The sequence below is a fragment of the Dendropsophus ebraccatus genome, chromosome 3 (assembly GCF_027789765.1).
Source record: "Dendropsophus ebraccatus isolate aDenEbr1 chromosome 3, aDenEbr1.pat, whole genome shotgun sequence".
Classification (NCBI taxonomy): domain Eukaryota; kingdom Metazoa; phylum Chordata; class Amphibia; order Anura; family Hylidae; genus Dendropsophus; species Dendropsophus ebraccatus.
In genome coordinates, this window is record NC_091456.1 from 201,882,775 (window position 1) to 201,905,300 (window position 22,526).

At 52.0% G+C, this 22,526-nt stretch overlaps 1 protein-coding gene and 1 long non-coding RNA gene across 2 annotated transcripts in view; one reads left to right on the plus strand and one right to left on the minus strand.

Annotated features, from left to right (window-relative positions):
• Window positions 1-470: 470 nt before the first annotated feature.
• Window positions 471-9,957, minus strand: LOC138787543 (uncharacterized). The gene is made up of 2 exons (XR_011362395.1): window positions 9,889-9,957; window positions 471-578 (listed from the first exon to the last, which is right to left on the minus strand). It is a non-coding gene; the product is annotated as an uncharacterized lncRNA (long non-coding RNA).
• Window positions 9,958-10,007: 50 nt separating this feature from the next.
• Window positions 10,008-22,526, plus strand: part of LOC138786395 (oocyte zinc finger protein XlCOF22-like) — a 41,360-nt gene continuing 28,841 nt past the window's right edge. Inside the window, exons 1-2 of the mRNA XM_069963386.1 lie at window positions 10,008-10,186; window positions 12,192-12,252. Of these exons, the coding sequence (XP_069819487.1) occupies window positions 12,199-12,252 (54 nt within the window). The 5' untranslated portion in view covers window positions 10,008-10,186; window positions 12,192-12,198. The remainder of the gene's footprint in view (window positions 10,187-12,191; window positions 12,253-22,526) is intronic.

Sequence of the window (22,526 nt, forward strand, 5' to 3'; positions counted from 1 at the left end):
TAGGTACAGCGAAGAATCGCATGCCCAGTATCCCGCATAGTACCGCAGACTGGCCTACAGCTGTGCCACCCTCGTGCCAGTACCGTGACAACTCTATACCCTGCAGCTGCCCCGGTTCTTGCCTGCTAGTAACACCTGCACTGCGGAGTGGCCCTCACGGGTCAGGGCATCACAGAAACCCCACCAAGTACCGTCTGCACAAGGGAAACCACTATGAGGGTCCACAAGGGAACCCTGGGGAGTAGTCATGTGGTGAAAAAGTATCTCCCACCAATATGGAGAACAGCGTCATAGAATTCTATGTATGAGACAGTGGCCTAGCACTAGCTATAAGGGGTATAAGTAATGCATAAAGCTACTGTTTAAGGAATCACAACACTTCATTGGATAGATACAGCCCCAAAGTCAAATCCGTGGTTACCAACATGTGAAAAAAGCAAAAACAAATGGCAACTGAGTGCTAGACGGCATAAAAAGAAAAACATTTAATAATGGTCCAGTATGAGAGTAATGTTCCGGAATGGAGGGGGACGTCCCATCAGGATGTTAGTAAAATTCCACAAAAGATCATAAAAGATCTAAAAAAAGAGAGAAAGGTATATATTAGAATCATGTTAAAATAAACATACTAAAAGGTTACAATGGGACTCCAAACTAAAATCCAGAGTAAACATATAAATAAATGTATTAAGGTATCATATCCATTGTTTCCCCAACCATGGAGGGATGTCAGGACTAAGTCTAAGCCAGGGTGCGTGGCTAGTCCCTACTCGTCGTGCCCAAGGCAGTCCTGTCCCCGCCCCTCCTGGCAGTCCTGTCCCCGCCCCTCCTGGCAGTCCTGTCCCCGCTCCTCCTGGCAGTCCTGTCCCCGCCCCTCCTGGCAGTCCTGTCCCCGCCCCTCCTGGCAGTCCTGTCCCCGCTCCTCCTGGCAGTCCTGTCCCCGCCCCTCCTGGCAGTCCTGTCCCCGCCCCTCCTGGCAGTCCTGTCCCCGCTCCTCCTGGCAGTCCTGTCCCCACTCCTCCTGGCAGTCCTGTCCCCACTCCTCCTGGCAGTCCTGTCCCCACTCCTCCTGGCAGTCCTGTCCCCACTCCTCCTATTTGTCCATGGTCCAGGATGGCAAACCTCGTCAGTTCGGCTTGTGTTCGGTGTAATCTTTGGGGACTGGTAACTCTATTTTAGAGGTCCTAATGGTGGATTTATGTTGGTTGATCCTCAGTCTGCCGTCTCCCCAACGTACAGGAGACCACAGGGACATTGTAACACATATTGGTTCTGCATGTAAGATGGCACAGGAAAGACACGGATAACAACCTCATTTCGGATCCCCTAGATATGTTTGTGTATTTGTGAGTTTCTGACCACTGTCCGCTTTAACTAACTGGTCCCTCAGGTTTCTGGGCCGCGATATAAGGCCATGATAGGTGGTATCTGGAATTCAGGAATGGTGGGGAAAGCAAGTGACAGAATTCTCCAATTTCTACGGATTAAGTTGGTTACTCTCCTACTATGTGAGCCGAAGGTGGACGCAAATGCTATTCGTGGTGGTTTGGAGGTGGGGTCTTTTTTGGTAAGGAGTTGTTGTCTGTCTCTCTCTGTATCTTCTCTGTTGGTCAATGACATGTTTGGGGTAACCCCTGGTGGAAAATTTCTGCCACATCCCATTGAGTCTCTCCTCACAGATCTGGGGGTCTTGGACGATTCTTTTTACTCTAAGTAACTGACTGTAGGGGAGTGATTGTATCATAGTTCAGGGATGGAAACTTTCGAACTGCAACAAATTGTTGAGGTCCGTCGGTTTTGTGTACAGATCAGTCACTAATTGTTGGTCTTGAATGTAAACGCGAGTGTCAAGGAATTGGAGTGACGTGCGTGTACAGTCGCTAGTGAACTTAATATGCTCGTCCATGCTGTTGAGGAAGTAAAAAAAGAACTCGTCTAGTCTCTGCTCACCCCCTGTCCAGATGAGGAAAATGTCGTCTATGTATCTCCACCACCTCAGAACATGTCCGAAGTGGTGGGATACATAGACCTGTCTTTCTTCAGGTGCCGCCATGAATACGTTCGCATTAGTGGGTGCCATGTTGGAACAATAGTCGCTGACCACAGTAACAACCAGTCCTCTCCCCTGTATACAGACCCCACACACACCAGTCCTCTCCCCTGTATACAGACCCCACACACACCAGTCCTCTCCCCCTGTATACAGACCCCACACACACCAGTCCTCTCCCCCTGTATACAGACCCCACACACACCAGTCCTCTCCCCCTGTATACAGACCCCACACACACCAGTCCTCTCCCCCTGTATACAGACCCCACACACACCAGTCCTCTCCCCCTGTATACAGACCCCACACACACCAGTCCTCTCCCCCTGTATACAGACCCCACACACACCAGTCCTCTCCCCCTGTATACAGACTCCACACGCCAGTCCTCTCTCCTGTATACAGACCCCACACACACCAGTCCTCTCCCCTGTATACAGACCCCACACACACCAGTCCTCTCCCCTGTATACAGACCCCACACACACCAGTCCTCTCCCCCTGTATACAGACCCCACACACCAGTCCTCTCCCCTGTATACAGACCCCACACACCAGTCCTCTCCCCCTGTATAGACCCCACACACCAGTCCTCTCCCCCTGTATACAGACCCCACACACCAGTCCTCTCCCCCTGTATACAGACCCCACACACCAGTCCTCTCCCCTGTATACAGACCCCCCCACACACACACACACCAGTCCTCTCCCCTGTATACAGACCCCACACACACCAGTCCTCTCCCCTGTATACAGACCCCACACACCAGTCCTCTCCCCTGTATACAGACCGCACACACACCAGTCATCTCCCCCTGGATACAGACCCCACACACACCAGTCCTCTCCCCTGTATACAGACCCCACACACCAGTCCTCTCCCCCTGTATACAGACACCACACACCAGTCCTCTCCCCCTGTATACAGACCCCACACACACCAGTCCTCTCCTCCTGTATACAGACCCCACACACCAGTCCTCTCCCCTGTATACAGATCCCCACACACACACCAGTCCTCTCCCCCTGTATACAGATCCCCACACACACACCAGTCCTCTCCCCCTGTATACAGACCCCACACACACCAGTCCTCTCCCCTGTATACAGACCCCACACACCAGTCCTCTCCCCTGTATACAGACCGCACACACACCAGTCATCTCCCCCTGGATACAGACCCCACACACACCAGTCCTCTCCCCTGTATACAGACCCCACACACACCAGTCCTCTCCCCTGTATACAGACCGCACACACACCAGTCATCTCCCCCTGGATACAGACCCCACACACCAGTCCTCTCCTCCTATATACAGACCCCACACACACCAGTCCTCTCCCCCTGTATACAGACTAGGGATACACGATGCACCGAAATATCGATACTACTATCAATATTTCGGGCAAAAAAACGATTCGGTACCAGGATTTCCTGGTATCGATACTTTATATTAAGCTGCCTAATAACGCAGCTTAATATAAAGTATAGAGCAGAGGGCCGGCCATGTTCTCTGAGTGCTGCCCCCTGGCGTCACTTCCTCCTCCTCCGCCCGCCCCTTCCTCCGCTCACTGCAGGGATAAGTTATAGCCGCACACAGCGATCGCTAGTGCCGGCTATATAACTGTGCAGATGCCGCTGTCACAACTGACAGCGGCATCTGACCCATCCTGAGCCTCTCCAGAAGCAGTGGGGGTCGGCTACTATGTGTAACAGACCCCCGCTGCTAATGACCCACAGCCTCCCGTCACACCTGTCATGCAGCCGGTGTGAGGAGCTGCGTCTAGGGCTGCACTTAGTGTGAGGTTGGTGACTGAGGCTCTGATGCCGGCTCGCTCTCCGTCCATCTGCGGCGCTGTTCCTATGCATATTCATGTGTGCACGCTCTCGGTGGCTGCGCTTCCTGACCGGCCTGAGTGTGCACACATGAATATGCACGGAGGAACGGAGGCCTGACAGCTGGGAGCTTCCAGGAGCTGAGGGGAGGGGGATTTGTAAAGGGAGCTTATTTAAGGTGGAACATACAGCCTGAACCTCGGCCAGCAGCAAAGGTTAAAGGGGTTATCCGGCGAAAAAAATTATTCACAGAATAACACACATTACAAAGTTATACAACTTTGTAATGTATGTTATGTCTGTGAATGGCCCCCTTCCCCGTGTCCCACCACCCCCACCCGTGTACCCGGAAGTGTGGTGCGCTATACATTACCTGTCACGTGCCGACCACGGTCTCCGATCGTCAGCAGTGACGTCTTCTTCGTGAGTCCGGCGGATCTTCCCGAGTGCTGGCCGCCCTCTGCAGCGTCATCCGAAGCTCAGCCGCGATTGGCTGAGCATAACTGTGCTCAGCCAATCGCGGCTGAGCAGCTGATGACGTGGCCGCGTCATCAGCCGCTCAGCCGCGATTGGCTGAGCACAGTTATGCTCAGCCAATCGCGGCTGAGCTTCGGATGACGCTGCAGAGGGCGGCCAGCACTCGGGAAGATCCGCCGGACTCACGAAGAAGACGTCACTGCTGACGATCGGAGACCGTGGACGACACGACATGCGGTGAGTATAATGCACCACACTTCCGGGTCTAGCGTGGGTGGGGGGAAACACGGGGAAGGGGGCCATTCACAGACATAACATACATTACAAAGTTGTATAACTTTGTAATGTGTGTTATTCTGTGAATAATTTTTTATCGCCGGACAACCCCTTTAATCTTCCTGGTGGCCGAGGTTCAGGCTGTCTTTTCCACCTTAAATAAGATCCCTTTACAAATCCCCCCTCCCCTCAGCTTTGACAAGCCTCATGCTCTAAGTGTCCACAGGTACCACAGTAAGTGAGAACAGGGGATTTGTGCCCCCTCTGGTGTGCCCCCCCACATCCCTGCCCTCTGGTGTGCCCCCCCACATCCCTGCCCTCTGGTGTGCCCCCCCACATCCCTGCCCTCTGGTGTGCCCCCCCACATCCCTGCCCTCTGGTGTGCCCCCCACATTCCTGCCCTCTGGTGTGCCCCCCACATCCCTGCCCCCCCCCCCCACATCCCTGCCCTCTGGTGTGCCCCCCACATTCCTGCCCTCTGGTGTGCCCCCCACATCCCTGCCCTCTGGTGTGCCCCCCCACATCCCTGCCCTCTGGTGTGCCCCCCACATTCCTGCCCTCTGGTGTGCCCCCCACATCCCTGCCCCCCCCCCCACATCCCTGCCCTCTGGTGTGCCCGCCACATTCCTGCCCTCTGGTGTGCCCCCCACATTCCTGCCCTCTGGTGTGCCCCCCACATCCCTGCCCCCCCCCCCCACATCCCTGCCCTCTGGTGTGCCCCCCACATCCCTGCCCTCTGGTGTGCCCCCCACATCCCTGCCCTCTGGTGTGCCCCCCACATCCCTGCCCTCTGGTGTGCCCCCCACATCCCTGCCCCCCCCCCCACATCCCTGCCCCCCCCCCACATCCCTGCCCTCTGGTGTGCCCCCCCCACATCCCTGCCCTCTGGTGTGCCCCCCACATCCCTGCCCTCTGGTGTGCCCCCCACATCCCTGCCCTCTGGTGTGCCCCCCACATCCCTGCCCTCTGGTGTGCCCCCCACATCCCTGCCCTCTGGTGTGCCCCCCACATCCCTGCCCTCTGGTGTGCCCCCCCCCACATCCCTGCCCTCTGGTGTGCCCCCCCCCACATCCCTGCCCTCTAGTGTGTCCCCCACATCCCTGCCCTCTGGTGTGCCCCCACATCCCTGCCCTCTGGTGTGCCCCCCCCACATCCCTGCCCTCTAGTGTGCCCCCACATCCCTGCCCTCTGGTGTGCCCCCCACATCCCTGTCCTTACACCCCTGCCCCCTTACAGGAACGGACCTGCCAGGCAGATGAACCCTCTCCTGTCTGTCCAGACCTGGCAGCCTTCACCAGCTCCCTGCATTGTGGGGGTTGTAGTCTGTACCCAGTGGCGGATTAAATGTACCCTGGGCCCCGGGCTGTCCACCCAACCTGGACCCCCCCCCCCCCCCCCCCAGTAAATACGCTCACATTATAATCCACTACTGCCCCCGCCAATGCTGTCCCCAATAAACATAATGTTTGGTCCCTTGCTGCACAGAGGATGTCAGGAGAGGAAGGTGCTGATCTTATAGGGAGGTCACAGCAGCACAGAGGATGTCAGGAGAGGAAGGTGCTGATCTTATAGGGAGGTCACAGCAGCACAGAGGATGTCAGGAGAGGAAGGTGCTGATCTTATAGGGAGGTCACAGCAGCACAGAGGATGTCAGGAGAGGAAGGTGCTGATCTTATAGGGAGGTCACAGCAGCACAGAGGATGTCAGGAGAGGAAGGTGCTGATCTTATAGGGAGGTCACAGCAGCACAGAGGATGTCAGGAGAGGAGGGTGCTGATCTTATAGGGAGGTCACAGCAGCACAGAGGATGTCAGGAGAGGAAGGTGCTGATCTTATAGGGAGGTCACAGCAGCACAGAGGATGTCAGGAGAGGAGGGTGCTGATCTTATAGGGAGGTCACAGCAGCACAGAGGATGTCAGGAGAGGAGGGTGCTGATCTTATAGGAGAGGTCCCAGCAGCACAGAGGATGTCAGGAGAGGAGGGTGCTGATCTTATAGGAGAGGTCCCAGCAGCACAGAGGATGTCAGGAGAGGAGGGTGCTGATCTTATAGGAGAGGTCCCAGCAGCACAGAGGATGTCAGGAGAGGAGGGTGCTGATCTTATAGGAGAGGTCCCAGCAGCACAGAGAATGTCACACTCACACACCAGTCCTCTCCCCTGTATACAGACCACACACACCAGTCCTCTCCCCCTGTATACAGACCCCACACACCAGTCCTCTCCCCCTGTATACAGACCCCACACACCAGTCCTCTCCCCCTGTATACAGATCCCACACACCAGTCCTCTCCCCCTGTATACAGACCCCTCACACACCAGTCCTCTCCCCCTGTATACAGACCCCTCACACCAGTCCTCTCCACCTGTATACAGACCCCACACACACCAGTCCTCTCCCCCTGTATACAGACCCCACACACCAGTCCTCTCCCCTGTATACAGACCCCACACACACCAGTCCTCTCCCCTGTATACAGACACCACACACACCAGTCCTCTCCCCTGTATACAGACACCACACACACCAGTCCTCTCCCCTGTATACAGACACCACACACACCAGTCCTCTCCCCCTGTATACAGACCCCACACACCAGTCCTCTCCCCCTGTATACAGACCCCACACACACCAGTCCTCTCCCCTGTATACAGACCCCACACACACCAGTCCTCTCCCCCTGTATACAGACCCCACACACACCAGTCCTCTCCCCCTGTATACAGACCCCTCACACCAGTCCTCTCCACCTGTATACAGACCCCACACACACCAGTCCTCTCCCCCTGTATACAGACCCCACACACCAGTCCTCTCCCCCTGTATACAGACCCCCCACACCAGTCCTCTCCCCCTGTATACAGACACCACACACCAGTCCTCTCCCCTGTATACAGACCCCACACACCAGTCCTCTCCCCCTGTATACAGACCCCACACACCAGTCCTCTCCCCCTGTATACAGACCCCACACACCAGTCCTTCCCCCTGGATACAGACCCCGCACACCAGTCCTCTCCCCCTGTATACAGACCCCACACACCAGTCCTCTCCCCTGTATACAGACCACACTCCAGTCCTCTCCCTGTATAAAGACCCCACACACACCAGTCCTCTCCCCCTGTATACAGACCCCACACACCAGTCCTCTCCCCCTGTATACAGACCCCACACACCAGTCCTCTCCCCCTGTATACAGACCCTACACACCAGTCCTCTCCCCCTGTATACAGACCCCACACACCAGTCCTCTCCCCTGTATACAGACACCACACACACCAGTCCTCTCCCCCTGTATACAGAACCCACACATCAGTCCTCTCCCCCTGTATACAGACCCCACACACCAGTCCTCTCCCCTGTATACAGACCACACACACCAGTCCTCTCCTGTATACAGACCACACACACCAGTCCTCTCCCCCTGTATACAGACCCCACACACACCAGTCCTCTCCCCCTGTATACAGACCACACACACCAGTCCTCTCCCCCTGTATACAGACCCCACACACACCAGTCCTCTCCCCCTGTATACAGACCACACACACCAGTCCTCTCCCCCTGTATACAGACCCCACACACACCAGTCCTCTCCCCTGTATACAGACCCCACACACCAGTCCTCTCCCCTGTATACAGACCCCACACACCAGTCCTCTCCCCTGTATACAGACCCCACACACCAGTCCTCTCCCCCTGTATACAGACCCCACACACACCAGTCCTCTCCCCCTGTATACAGACCACACACACCAGTCCTCTCCCCCTGTATACAGACCCCACACACACCAGTCCTCTCCCCCTGTATACAGACCCCACACACCAGTCCTCTCCCCCTGTATACAGACCCCACACACACCAGTCCTTTCCCCCTGTATACAGACCACACACACCAGTCCTCTCCCCTGTATACAGACCACACACACCAGTCCTCTCCCCTGTATACAGACCACACACACCAGTCCTCTCCTGTATACAGACCCCAGTCCTCTCCCCCTGTATACAGACCCCACACACACCAGTCCTCTCTCCTGTATACAGACCCCCACACCAGTCCTCTCCCCCTGTATACAGACCACACACACCAGTCCTCTCCCCCTGTATACAGACCCCACACCAGTCCTCTCCCCCTGTATACAGACCCCACACACCAGTCCTCTCCCCCTGTATACAGACCCCACACACCCCAGTCCTCTCCCCCTGTATACAGACCCCACACACACCAGTCCTCTCCCCCTGTATACAGACCCCACACACACCAGTCCTCTCCCCTGTATACAGACCACACACACCAGTCCTCTCCCCCTGTATACAGAACCCACACACCAGTCCTCTCCCCCTGTATACAGACCACACACACACCAGTCCTCTCCCCCTGTATACAGACCACACACCAGTCCTTCCCCCTGTATACAGAACCCACACACCAGTCCTCTCCCCCTGTATACAGACCCCACACACCAGTCCTCTCCCCTGTATACAGACCACACACACCAGTCCTCTCCCCTGTATACAGACCACACACACCAGTCCTCTCCCCCTGTATACAGACCCCACACACACCAGTCCTCTCCCCCTGTATACAGACCACACACACCAGTCCTCTCCCCCTGTATACAGACCCCACACACACACCAGTCCTCTCCCCTGTATACAGACCCCACACACCAGTCCTCTCCCCCTGTATACAGACCCCACACACCAGTCCTCTCCCCTGTATACAGACCCCACACACCAGTCCTCTCCCCCTGTATACAGACCACACACACCAGTCCTCTCCCCTGTATACAGACCCCACACACCAGTCCTCTCCCCTGTATACAGACCCCACACACCAGTCCTTCTCCCCCTGTATACAGACCCCACACACACCAGTCCTCTCCCCCTGTATACAGACGCCACACACACCAGTCCTCTCCCCCTGTATACAGACGCCACACACACCAGTCCTCTCCCCTGCATACAGACCCCACACACCAGTCCTCTCCCCTGTATACAGACCCCACACACCAGTCCTCTCCCCTGTATACAGACCCCACACACCAGTCCTCTCCCCTGTATACAGACCCCACACACCAGTCCTCTCCCCTGTATACAGACCCCACACACCAGTCCTCTCCCCTGTATACAGACCCCACACACCAGTCCTCTCCCCCTGTATACAGACCCCCACACCAGTCCTCTCCCCTGTATACAGACCCCACACACACACCAGTCCTCTCCCCCCTGTATACAGACCCCACACACCAGTCCTCTCCCCTGTATACTCCTCCATGTTACTATGGATATTGCAGTTTCCCTCCTTCACTGCTTTCTACTTCCGGCCGAGGCCCCGCCCCCTGGTGACATCACACTCTCCCCATCTCTCATATACAGAGCAGGTCCTGGTGGTTCTCGTTCTCTCTGTTATCAGCAGACTCCCCATTATTCCCGGCAATGTACACAGAGGAGATATATATATACACACAGCCTGTGTCCATGATCTGTTAGCTCCATTCACACCTTCCCTTTGTCGTGTTGCTCGGTGGGAGACTCCAGCCTTAAGGTAAGTTCACACCATGAGGTTTATGTGCGGTAATACTGTGACTAGACGCTGGGGGGCTCAGACATGATACATAGGGTCACACCTCACATTATATATACAGAATATATGCGCTCCATCATCCGGCCAGTATATGTATGTGCAGTATATATCCGCTCCATCATCCGGCCAGTATATGTATGTACAGTATATATCTGCTCCATCATCCGGTCAGTATATGTATGTACAGTATATATCTGCTCCATCATCCGGTCAGTATATGTATGTGCAGTATATATCCGATCAATCATCCGGCCAGTATATGTATGTGCAGTATATATCCGCTCCATCATCCGGCTTGTAGATGTATGTACAGTATATATCCGCTCCATCATCCGGCCAGTATATGTATGTACAGTATATGGCTGGGTTCACACTATGTATATTTGAGGCTGTATTTGGTCCTCATGTCAGGTCCTCATAGCAACCAAAACCAGGAGTGGATGGAAAACACAGAAAGGATCTGATCACACAATGCTGAAACTGAGTGGATGGCCGCCATATAACGGTAAATAACGGCCATTATTTCAATATAACGGCCGTTGTTTTTAAATAACAGCAAATATTTGCCATTAAATGACGGCCATCTACTCAATGTCACTATTGTGTGATCAGATCCTTTCTGTGTTTTCAATCCACTCCTGGTTTTGGTTGCTATACAGCCTCAAATATACGTAGTATGAACCCAGCCTAAATGCGCTCCATCATCCGGCCAGTATATGTATGTGCAGTATATATGCGCTCCATCATCCGGACAGTATATGTATGTGCAGTATATATCCGCTCCATCATCCGGCCAGTATATGTATGTGCAGTATATATCCGCTCCATCATCCGGACAGTATATGTATGTGCAGTATATATCCGCTCCATCATCCGGCCAGTATATGTATGTGCAGTATATATCCGCTCCATCATCCGGCCAGTATATGTATGTGCAGTATATATGCGCTCCATCATCCGGACAGTATATGTATGTACAGTATATATCTGCTCCATCATCCGGCCAGTAGATGTATGTGCAGTATATATCCGCTCCATCATCTGGCTTGCATATGTATGTGCAGTATATATGCGCTCCATCATCCGGACAGTATATGTATGTACAGTATATATCCGCTCCATCATCTGGCCAGTATATGTATGTACAGTATATATCCCCGCTCCATCATCCGGCCAGTAGATGTATGTACAGTATATATCCCCGCTCCATCATCTGGCCAGTAGATGTATGTACAGTATATATCTGCTCCATCATCTGGCCAGTATATGTATGTACAGTATATATGCGCTCCATCATCCGGCCAGTAGATGTATGTGCAGTATATATCCGCTCCATCATCTGGCTTGCATATGTATGTGCAGTATATATGCGCTCCATCATCCGGCTTGTATATGTATGTACAGTATATCCGCTCCATCATCCAGACAGTAGATGTATGTACAGTATATATCCGCTCCATCATCCGGCTTGTACATGTATGTACAGTATATATCATCGCTCCATCATCCGGCTTGTACATGTATGTACAGTATATATCATCGCTCCATCATCCGGACAGTAGATATATGTACAGTATATATCCGCTCCATCATCCGGTCAGTAGATGTATGTACAGTATATATCCCCGCTCCATCATCTGGCCAGTATATGTATGTACAGTATATATCCGCTCCATCATCCGGCCAGTAGATGTATGTACAGTATATATCATCGCTCCATCATCCGGACAGTAGATGTATGTACAGTATATATCCGCTCCATCATCCGGACAGTAGATGTATGTACAGTATATATCCGCTCCATCATCCGGTCAGTAGATGTATGTACAGTATATATCCCCGCTCCATCATCTGGCCAGTACATGTATGTACATCTCCAAATATCTCACACATATCCTACAAAGGACATGAAGTTACAGCTTTGTCATGTAATAATTATGTAATCTTTATTGATTAAATCCTATAGGATAATAATGACGAATGATACGGAAAGGACGGCGGACTGTTCTAGTCACATTCCTATAAAGGTGATATAACCTCTAGATTGTTACATGTTATGTTGCATAAGTGTAATATACAATCTGGCCACTAGATGTCACTTGGATCCATGCGTCGGTGTCAGTACTCAGAGATGAATCCTTATGGAGATGATAATCCACAATGTTCCCGGCATATGTTTGGTGTATAGTCCAATGGGTTGTGTGTTCGCTGGGAGTGTGCCCCGGCCTGCAGCACCGCTTCTACCAGCACACAATGTTAGAGACGTCACTAGATTGGGCTACAGAGGTTCGTGTGGGTCAGAAAGCCGATCCTACGTGTTTCTGCAATCACTACCTTCATCAGGGAAGCTTCCAAGTGACCAGTGTCCTTTTGTGCTTCATTGTGCTGCTGTTTTCCCATTCTATCCATCTGCCTCCTGTGTATATCCGCTATCTGCTTGTATTACTGATACATAGCTATTGTGTTGTTGGAGTTGTGTATTGTCATTGTGTCTCTTAGTTCTGTTTTGCAGTTATGTTGTTGGGCACATGGATTTTCCCTATGTTCCTAAAACACATTGCAAACCAACAGACAGCAACAGTTACATTGATAGAGAGAGCTGCCATGACAGCGTGACTAACGTACCGAGGGGACAGATCAGACCACTGAAAGAGGAGTATGAAAAACTGCTAAATATATGTGCCACCAAGAGATTTAGCGTGGAGCCAGCCCGAGGGGTATATAGCATGGAGCCAGCCTGAGGGATATAGCGTGGGGCCAGCCTGAGGGATATATAGCGTGGAGCCAGCCTGAGGGATATATAGCGTGGAGCCAGCCTGAGGGATATATAGCGTGGAGCCAGCCTGAGGGATATATAGCGTGGGGCCAGCCTGAGGGATATATAGCGTGGGGCCAGCCTGAGGGATATATAGCATGGAGCCAGCCTGAGGGATATAGCGTGGAGCCAGCCTGAGGGATATATAGCGTGAAGCCAGCCTGAGGGATATAGCGTGGGGCCAGCCTGAGGGGTATATAGCGTGGAGCCAGCCCGAGGGGTATATAGCGTGGAGCCAGCCCGAGGGGTATATAGCGTGGGGCCAGCCCGAGGGGTATATAGCGTGGGGCCAGCCCGAGGGGTATATAGCGTGGGGCCAGCCCGAGGGGTATATAGCGTGAAGCCAGCCTGAGGGATATAGCGTGGGGCCAGCCTGAGGGCTATATAGCGTGGGGCCAGCCCGAAAGGTATATAGCGTGGGGCCAGCCCGAGGGGTATATAGCGTGGGGCCAGCCCGAGGGGTATATAGCGTGGGGCCAGCCCGAGGGGTATATAGCATGGGGCCAGCCCGAGGGGTATATAGCGTGAAGCCAGCCCGAGGGGAATATAGCTTAGAGCCAGCCCGAGGGATATAGTGTGGAGCCAGCCCGAGGGGTATTTAGCGTTGAGCCTGCCCGAGGGGTATTGCGTGATATGGCTACAGCAGACTGTGTGTATTATGGCTGCAGCGAGCTGTGTGTGTGTGTGCTATTGCTGCAGTAGACTGTGAATGCGTCTGCTATGGCTGCAACAGGCTGTGTGTGTGTGTGTGCGTGCTATGGCTGCAGCAGGCTGTGTGTGTGTGCGTGCTATGGCTGCAGCAGGCTGTGTGTGTGTGCGTGCTATGGCTGCAGCAGGCTGTGTGTGTGTGCGTGCTATGGCTGCAGCAGGCTGTGTGTGTGTGTGTGTGCGTGCTATGGCTGCAGCAGGCTGTGTGTGTGTGTGTGTACGCGCTAAGGCTGCAGCAGGCTGGGTGTGTGTGTGTGTACGCGCTATGGCTGCAGCAGGCTGTGTGTGTGTGCGTGCTATGGCTGCAACAGAATGTATGTGTGCTATGCTGCAGCAGGTTGTGTGTGTGCTATTGCTGCAGTAGGGTGTGTGTGTGTGTGTGTGTGTGTGTGTGCTATGCTTTGGCTGGGTCCTTCCCGGAGGAATATCTGGCTAGTCATGTGTTTTGAGACTCTTCTGTGAGGCTCCACTGGCTCTTCTTTTGCATATTCATGTTTCCCAGGGGGCAATGCACCTAGGACTTCACTGCATTGAGCGGTTTCACTAGCAGCCAGCAGTGTTGTCGTTTGGCTGGTCTCCCTGAGTTCAGCAATCTGTTTCTCTTATGTGCTATGGCTGCAGCAGGCTGTGAATGTGTCTGCTATGGCTGCAGCAGGCTGTGTGTGTGTATGTGTGCTAGGGCTGCAGCAGGCTGTGTGTGTGTATGTGTGCTAGGGCTGCAGCAGGCTGTGTGTGTGTGTGTGTGTGTGTGTGTGTGTCAGGGTGGATTTGATTTAAATCTAACTGATTTAAATCACAATTTAAATCACTAGTCAGTAAGGCTTGATTTAAATCAGTGATCAAAGTTTCTACCTAAACTAGTTCTTGCTATTTTAACATGCAAGTAGATGAAGATTTTTAGAATCACTTTTTATATAACTTTTTTCTCCCCAGTTTAATGGGTTAATCATTCATATTTGGACACCACTGTTCTGTTGTACTTAGGAAGGAGAAAAATAATCCTGACCTAACCCCAGGTGGGGAATAACCCTTACCCCAGGTGGGCTTCTAGTATATGTGTAAAAGTAAAAATAAAAGTGATATTATAAGTATAAAGCCCCCTCCCCTAATAACAGTCTGAATCACCCCCCTTTTTCTATTTTATAAATATAAATAAATAAATAAACATATTTGCGTAATCGCCCGAACTATTAATTAATCACATTCCTGATCTCGCACGGTAAACGGCGTCAGCGCAAAAAAATCACAAAGTGCAAAATTGTGCATTTTTGGTCGCATCAAATCCAGAAAAATTGTAATAAAAAGTGATCAAAAAGTCGTATATGTGCAATCAAGGTACCGATAGAAAGAACGCATCATGGCGCAAAAACTGACACCTGACACAGCCCCATAGACCAGTGCTTCTCAAACTGTGAGGCACCCCCTAGTTGTTGGTGAGGCCCAGCTGAGGAGCCAGTTTTCACAAAAGTGATTATGATATGCACAGACCTTTTGCTGTTTGCAAAAATATAAATTTTAGCAACAATATTAACTTTTTTGTACTTGCTTTATTAGTATCTAGAGCTTGGGAGATGGGGGAGAGGTAGCCCTAGCATTATTTTCAGCTTTTAAATGGACTTTCACACAGATGGTGAGGCCCAGGCACCCTCTTGGTCAGCCTAGTGAGACCCATTGCCCAGGTCTGTTGGGTGAGGCTCCAGTAGAAAAAGTTTGAGAAGCGCTGCCATAGACCAAAGGAAAAAAGCGCTATAAGCCTGGGAATAGAGCGATTGTAAGGGACATATATTTGTTATCAATGGTTTACCGGCCATCAGATACAATATAAGTTATACATGTTACATATCGTTTTAATTGTAACGACTTGAAGAACATATATAACAAGTCAGTTTTACCCCAGGGCGAACGGCGTAATAACACAAACCCCCCAAATAAAAGAAATGCGTTTTTTTTTTCAATTTCCCCACATTTTGAATTTTTTTCTGGTTTCGCAGTGACTTTATGGTATAATTCAGCCGTCATTGCAAAGTACAATTAGTGGCGCAAAAAATAAGGGCTCATGTGGGTTTCTAGGTGGAAAAATGCAAGTGCTACGTGTGGCCTTATATACACAAGGAGGAAAAAACGAAAATGCAAAAACTGAAATTGGCCCGGTCCTCTAAGGGTTAAACAAACATCCATGTTTGTTAACTAATTTGGCTAAACAAAATATATATATATTTTAAGAACACATGAAAAACTTAAATACTACTGTCCCTGCTGTCCTCTGTAGCTCACTTGTCATCTTCATCATCATCTCCTCCTCACACTTAAGGCCCTATTCCACTGAACGATTATCGTCAGTATTTGGCCGCTAGGGCCGATAATCGTCCCGTGGAATAGAGTGCAACAATCAGCCAACATCATTCATGTCATCAGTCGCAGCGATCTGCTGCCGTCGCTCCATTGAATGGGATCGTCTGCGATCAGCGATCACCCGGGCAGCCCACATACCCCCCCCCCCCCCCCCCCCCCCGCAGCTCCCCGCCGCCCCACCCGCACCCACCCGCTCGCTGCCGCCGCTGAATAGCAGCGGCAGCGAGCGGGGAACGAGGAGCAAACGAGCGCTGAGAGCGCTTGTTTGCTCCTCTTAACGACCCGTTTAATAGGCCCTTTAGATTCACATTCTTCTTGTGTTTTGCAGATCTATTCCACTCCAAACAATCAGAAACATATTGTCTAACTTCTTGGACTTGGCACTGAAGGGGATGATTCTGTATTCATAGGTTTGTAGAACAATAGGATTAAGGTCTTTTTCTTAACTCTGTTCATGTTGTAACATTTTTGCTGTGAAGAAGAGGCTGGGACCTCTGCGGAGTCAAATTCAGTTTTGAGAACTGCGTAAGTGATAATATAGGAGAGGAACTGCCCACTAATACATAGTAACATAGTAAACAAGGTTGAAAGAAGACAAGAGTCCATCAGGTTCAACCTAGGAAAATCCTACTGTGTTGATCCAGAAAGGCGAAAAACCCCTATGGGGCAGAAGACAACCGCCCCACCACAGGGAGAACCCCCCCCCCCCCCCGACTGCAATGGCAACCAGAACAATCCCCGGATCAACGTATCACCAGAAATCTAATGCCCATAATTTGTAATATTATATTGTTCAAGAAAAGTATCAAGGCATCCCTTGAACTTATTTAATGAATCGGCCAGGACAACCTCCTACAGAAAGCTCTGGAAGAGCATGGCATTGGGAATGTTACACATATACAGCCTTTATTCTACTGAGTTAAACAACTCAGCTTTATCTTATGATGGAAGAACCTTTGGATGGTAAAATATTTTCCTCAAAAAGCAGTTTATTGTAAAAAATCCGATTTAAATAAAAAAAATCCGATTTAAAAAAAAAAAAATCCGATTTAAATAAAAAAAATCTGATTTTTTATTTTTTTTAAAAAACATTGATTTTTATCCACCCTGGTGTGTGTTTGTGTGTGCGTGCGCGCTATGGCTGCAGCAGGCTGTGAATGTGTGTGCTAGGGCTGCAGCAGGCTGTGAATGTGTGTGCTATGGCTGCAGCAGGCTGTGTGTGTGTGTGCTATGGCTGCAGCAGGCTGTGTGTGTGTGTGCTATGGCTGCAGCAGGCTGTGTGTGTGTGTGCTATGGCTGCAGCAGGCTGTGTGTGTGTGTGCTAGGGCTGCAGCAGGCTGTGAATGTGTGTGCTATGGCTGCAGCAGGCTGTGTGTGTGTGTGCTATGGCTGCAGCAGGCTGTGTGTGTGTGTGCTATGGCTGCAGCAGGCTGTGTGTGTGTGTGCTATGGCTGCAGCAGGCTGTGTGTGTGTGTGCTATGGCTGCAGCAGGCTGTGTGTGTGTGTGCTATGGCTGCAGCAGGCTGTGTGTGTGTGCTATGGCTGCAGCAGGCTGTGTGTGTGTGTGTGTGTGTGTGTGCGCGCTATGGCTGCAGCAGGCTGTGTGTGTGTGCGCGCTATGGCTGCAGCAGGCTGTGTGTGTGTGCTATGGCTGCAGTAGGGTGTGTGTGTGTGTGTGTGTGTGTGTGCGCTATGGCTGCAGCAGGCTGTGTGTGTGCGCGCTATGGCTGCAGCAGGCTGTGTGTGTGTGTGTGTGTGTGTGTGTGTGTGTGCTATGGCTGCAGAAGGCTGTGTGTGTGTGTGCAATGGCTGCAGCAGGCTGTGAATGTGTGTGTGCTATGGCTGCAGCAGGCTGTGTGTGCGCGCTATGGCTGCAACAGAATGCATCAGAATGCATGTGTGCTATGGCTGCAGCAGGCTGTGTGTGTGTGTGTGTGTGTGCGCGCTATGGCTGCAGCAGGCTGTGTGTGTGCGCGCTATGGCTGCAGCAGGCTGTGTGTGTGTGTGCTATGGCTGCAGCAGGCTGTGTGTGTGTGTGTGTGTGTGTGCTATGGCTGCAGCAGGCTGTGTGTGTGTGCTATGGCTGCAGCAGGCTGTGAATGTGTGTGTGCTATGGCTGCAGCAGGCTGTGTGTGTGTGTGCTATGGCTGCAGCAGGCTGTGTGTGTGTGTGCTATGGCTGCAGCAAGCTGTGAATGTGTCTGTGCTATGGCTGCAGCAGGCTGTGTGTGTGTGCGCTATGGCTGCAGCAGGCTGTGTGTGTGTGTGTGTGCTATGGCTGCAGGAGGCTGTAAATGTGTGTGTGCTATGGCTGCAGCAGGCTGTGTGTGTGCGCTATGGCTGCAACAGAATGCATGTGTGCTATGATTGCAGCGGGCTTGGTGATTAATTAGCAAATTTGATTTTAAGAAAAAGCTATGCGGACCCTGCGTGGGGACAAGGAGACATCAGTGTAGCTGCCTCCTGCTCTTCTGTTCTTCCTGGGCTGCAGGAGGAGTAGTGCAGGAAGGGTTAAACAGTGCATCTTTCTCCTTGTTTCTTGCTCTGACTTTGGGTCCCGTCCTGCACATTTCCCTACTTGCGGGCAGCAGTGAGAGCAGAGGTCAGAGGTTAACAGACAGGATGTTGTACGGCAGTGCACTGGTAACCTCTGACCTCCGCTCTCATTGCCGCCCACAAGTAGGTAAATGTGCAGGATGGGACCCGGAAGTCATCAGAGCAAGAACCGGGGAGAAAGACGCATCGTTTAACCCTTGTAACCCCTGTAAGTGATAACAGATGGGGTACACGAAGAGGAGGAGGAGGACTTATATAACTGCTGAGCTGGTGTATCTAAGCTTGTTGTGTGTGATACTACCTGCAGAGCCCATGTATCCAGTCCATTCAGTATTAACAACTGCTCAGCTGCGGTATCTAATGGTGCGTTTACACAGACAGATTTATCTGACAGATCTTTGAAGCCAAAACCAGGAACAGACTATAATCTGGGATCAGGTGATAAAGGAAAGACTGGGATCTATCCTCTTTTCAAATCCATTCCTGGCTTTGGCTTCCAAAATCTGTCAGATAAATCTTACTGTGTAAACGCACCATTAGCCTGTCTTTACATTAAGTTATTAACCCCTTCATGACTGAGCCCATTGGTGCCAGGATGTCCAGGTCAGATTAATGCAATGTTCCTCCCCGCCTCCTAAGAGCCGTAGCGCACGTGAGGGACATGGGCGGCCCTGTGAGGGACATGGGCGGCCCTGTGAGGGACATGGGCGGCCCTGTGAGGGACATGGGCGGCCCTGTCCCTATTCATCAATATGCATAGTGGTATTATATGTGGCGTGTTTTATATGTATGGATTGTAGTGGATATTTTATAGATCGTAATTGATATTTTATAGATTGAGCCGGCCCATAGCTGATCCAAGTTATTCATATGGACTTATTGATGAGCTTGGAGTCAGGCCGTCTGATTACCCTGTGTAAAAGTCAAAAGGCTCTCTGCATGGATCAATAAGCACTGAGCTGTAAGCAGGGCCGGCCTTAGGGTAGATGGTGCCCTGTGCAAAACTTTTTTCGTTGCCCCCCCCTACCGCCTAACCCCACTCTCAGCTGCAGGACCACAACAGGGGATGATGCAGTGCCCTGCAGCGTCCCTGGCACTGTCAGAGTGCCCTGCAGCATCCCTGGTACTGTCAGAGCGGCCTGCAGCGTCCCTGGCACTGTCAGAGCGGCCTGCAGCGTCCCTGGCACTGTCAGAGCGGCCTGCAGCGTCCCTGGCACTGTCAGAGCGGCCTGCAGCGTTCCTGGCACTGTCAGAGCGGCCTGCAGCGTTCCTGGCACTGTCAGAGCGGCCTGCAGCGTTCCTGGCACTGTCAGAGCGGCCTGCAGCGTTCCTGGCACTGTCAGAGCGGCCTGCAGCGTTCCTGGCACTGTCAGAGCGGCCTGCAGCGTTCCTGGCACTGTCAGAGCGGCCTGCAGCGTTCCTGGCACTGTCAGAGCGGCCTGCAGCGTTCCTGGCACTGTCAGAGCGGCCTGCAGCGTTCCTGGCACTGTCAGAGCGGCCTGCAGCGTTCCTGGCACTGTCAGAGCGGCCTGCAGCGTTCCTGGCACTGTCAGAGCGGCCTGCAGCGTTCCTGGCACTGTCAGAGCGGCCTGCAGCGTTCCTGGCACTGTCAGAGCGGCCTGCAGCGTTCCTGGCACTGTCAGAGCGGCCTGCAGCGTTCCTGGCACTGTCAGAGCGGCCTGCAGCGTTCCTGGCACTGTCAGAGCGGCCTGCAGCGTTCCTGGCACTGTCAGTGCATCACCAAGCACTTTGCACTACGATAGGCTCCCATACAGTAATAATTCTGCTGTTTGGTGTCATGCGCTGTAAAGTGAGTAGGTGTGTGGGTTGTCCCCGTATTTAGGATCCCTCATTTAAAAATATCCCCTCCTGTGACCCCCCCCCCCCCATATAGTAATAATGCCTCCTGCCCCCATAGTAATGCCCACCGTTCTACTCCCTCCCCCTCCTGCCCCAACACGCACACACACAAAAAACATACTCACCTAATCCGGGCATGGAGCGGGTCTTCCTCTCTTCTCCAGCCTCTGAGCCACAAGGAGATCAAGGGGAAAGTAAGGACTGAGGGGGAAGAGGAGGATAGAGGAGGTGAAAGGGGGAAAGGAGGAGAGAGGAAGTGAAGGGTAATGGGGATAAGAGGAGGTGGAGGGGGCGAGAGGAGGCGGCGGGGGCAGAGAAAAGATGATGGGGGATGAGAAGAGATGATTGATGGGGGATGAGAAGAGATGATTGATGGGGGATGAGAGGAGGCGATTGATGGGGGATGAGAAGAGATGATTGATGGGGGATGAGAGGAGGCGATTGATGGGGGATGAGAAGAGATGATTGATGGGGGATGAGAAGAGATGATTGATGGGGGATGAGAAGAGATGATTGATGGGGGATGAGGGGAGGCGATTGCACCCGCTGGTGGGTGATGCTGCTGGGGGGAGGGAGAGAAATCATGGCCGCTAATATCACCCGGCGACCATGGGAGTCGCGGGCACTGACATCCCCCGGACCCGGCTCAGCTTGCCGTAGTACCTGACTCCCCTTCCCTCCCGGAGCCCACTCTACAGATAGCGGCAGCCCGCCCTCCCCCTGGCTCAGCATCGGGCGATGGGTCCCGGGAAGGAAAGTGCGGATGCTATATGGTGATTGCGCCCCTGACACCGAGGGCGCATAGCACCGATGCTGAGCCAGGGGGAGGGCAGGCTGCCGCTATCTGCAGAGTATTCTAGTATGTTGGCGGGCCAGAGTTTGACATGTCTGTATTAGAACTTTCTTATTTTATCCTTTTGTTTTTCATTGTTTGCAGTGTATGTAGGTCTTTTTGTTAACCTTTTTGTAACCAAATACTGTACTTTTTTTTTTAAATAGTTTTTATTCATTATACAATATATAATATACAATAAGACAATTTCCCCAGCTGTAAATAAAATAATACCTACATTACATCACATATATATGGCACATGCTCCAGGCCGCAACATTCACCTATACATCAAATCATCTATATTAATTCCTTCCCCCATTCAAAATATAGACTCCACCAATTTTCCAGGAAGGATCACATCCATAAGCAGAGTACACAGCAGTATATGACGATTGACAGATGTACATGTAGTTACGGCCTCCTTAACAAAACCCCCCCCCCCCCCCCCCCCCCCAATCCCAGCTCCCACCTCTAACCCTCCTCGAGAGCAGCAGGTAAACAAAAAAAAACTAACAAGTGAATAAGTGAATACTGTGACATAGTCCGGGGGTTGTTGCTGGGTGGGAGATATCTTCCTCTCAGCTTGTCTTGCTCGGAGTAATGCAGAGAGCTGTATACAAGGACCGGACTGGAGTTATTAAGCCATTCCAGGTTTTTAGGCATTTCCCAACATAGAAAGCTGAGCTGGGAGTGAGGGCAGGGAGAGGTGGTGTGTGCTCAAGTCTGGAGGACACCTATGTGATCTGTCTAGGACGACTGGTTGGACTGTGTTCAGACACATGGACTGTGTACAAGGCAGCTGCTGCTGTAAGGTCTGAACCAACACTTAGAACTTCTGTTACTGCTTTAAAGGCCGAGCTGGAACTGCACTTATGTGTGATGGCAGCAGGAAGGTAATGCTGGATTTTTGTTCCATTTGTTTTTGTGGTGTGAATAAACACTAAGATTTGAACTGTGAATTGCCTGTTTTCCTCTGTCTGCGACCGCTACCTAGCTATACCTGAGCGACTCCCCTACATATGGTGGCTTGGAGCGGGCATACGCAGTGAGGCAGGAGAAAAAACAGAGGGGGTTTTTTCATATTTTTTTTCCTGGCACCATTGCATGTCCTGGATTAAGCCTGCAAAGCTTCAGCCAGCATCTCCAGACAAGATGGAGGAGTTGATTAAACAGCTG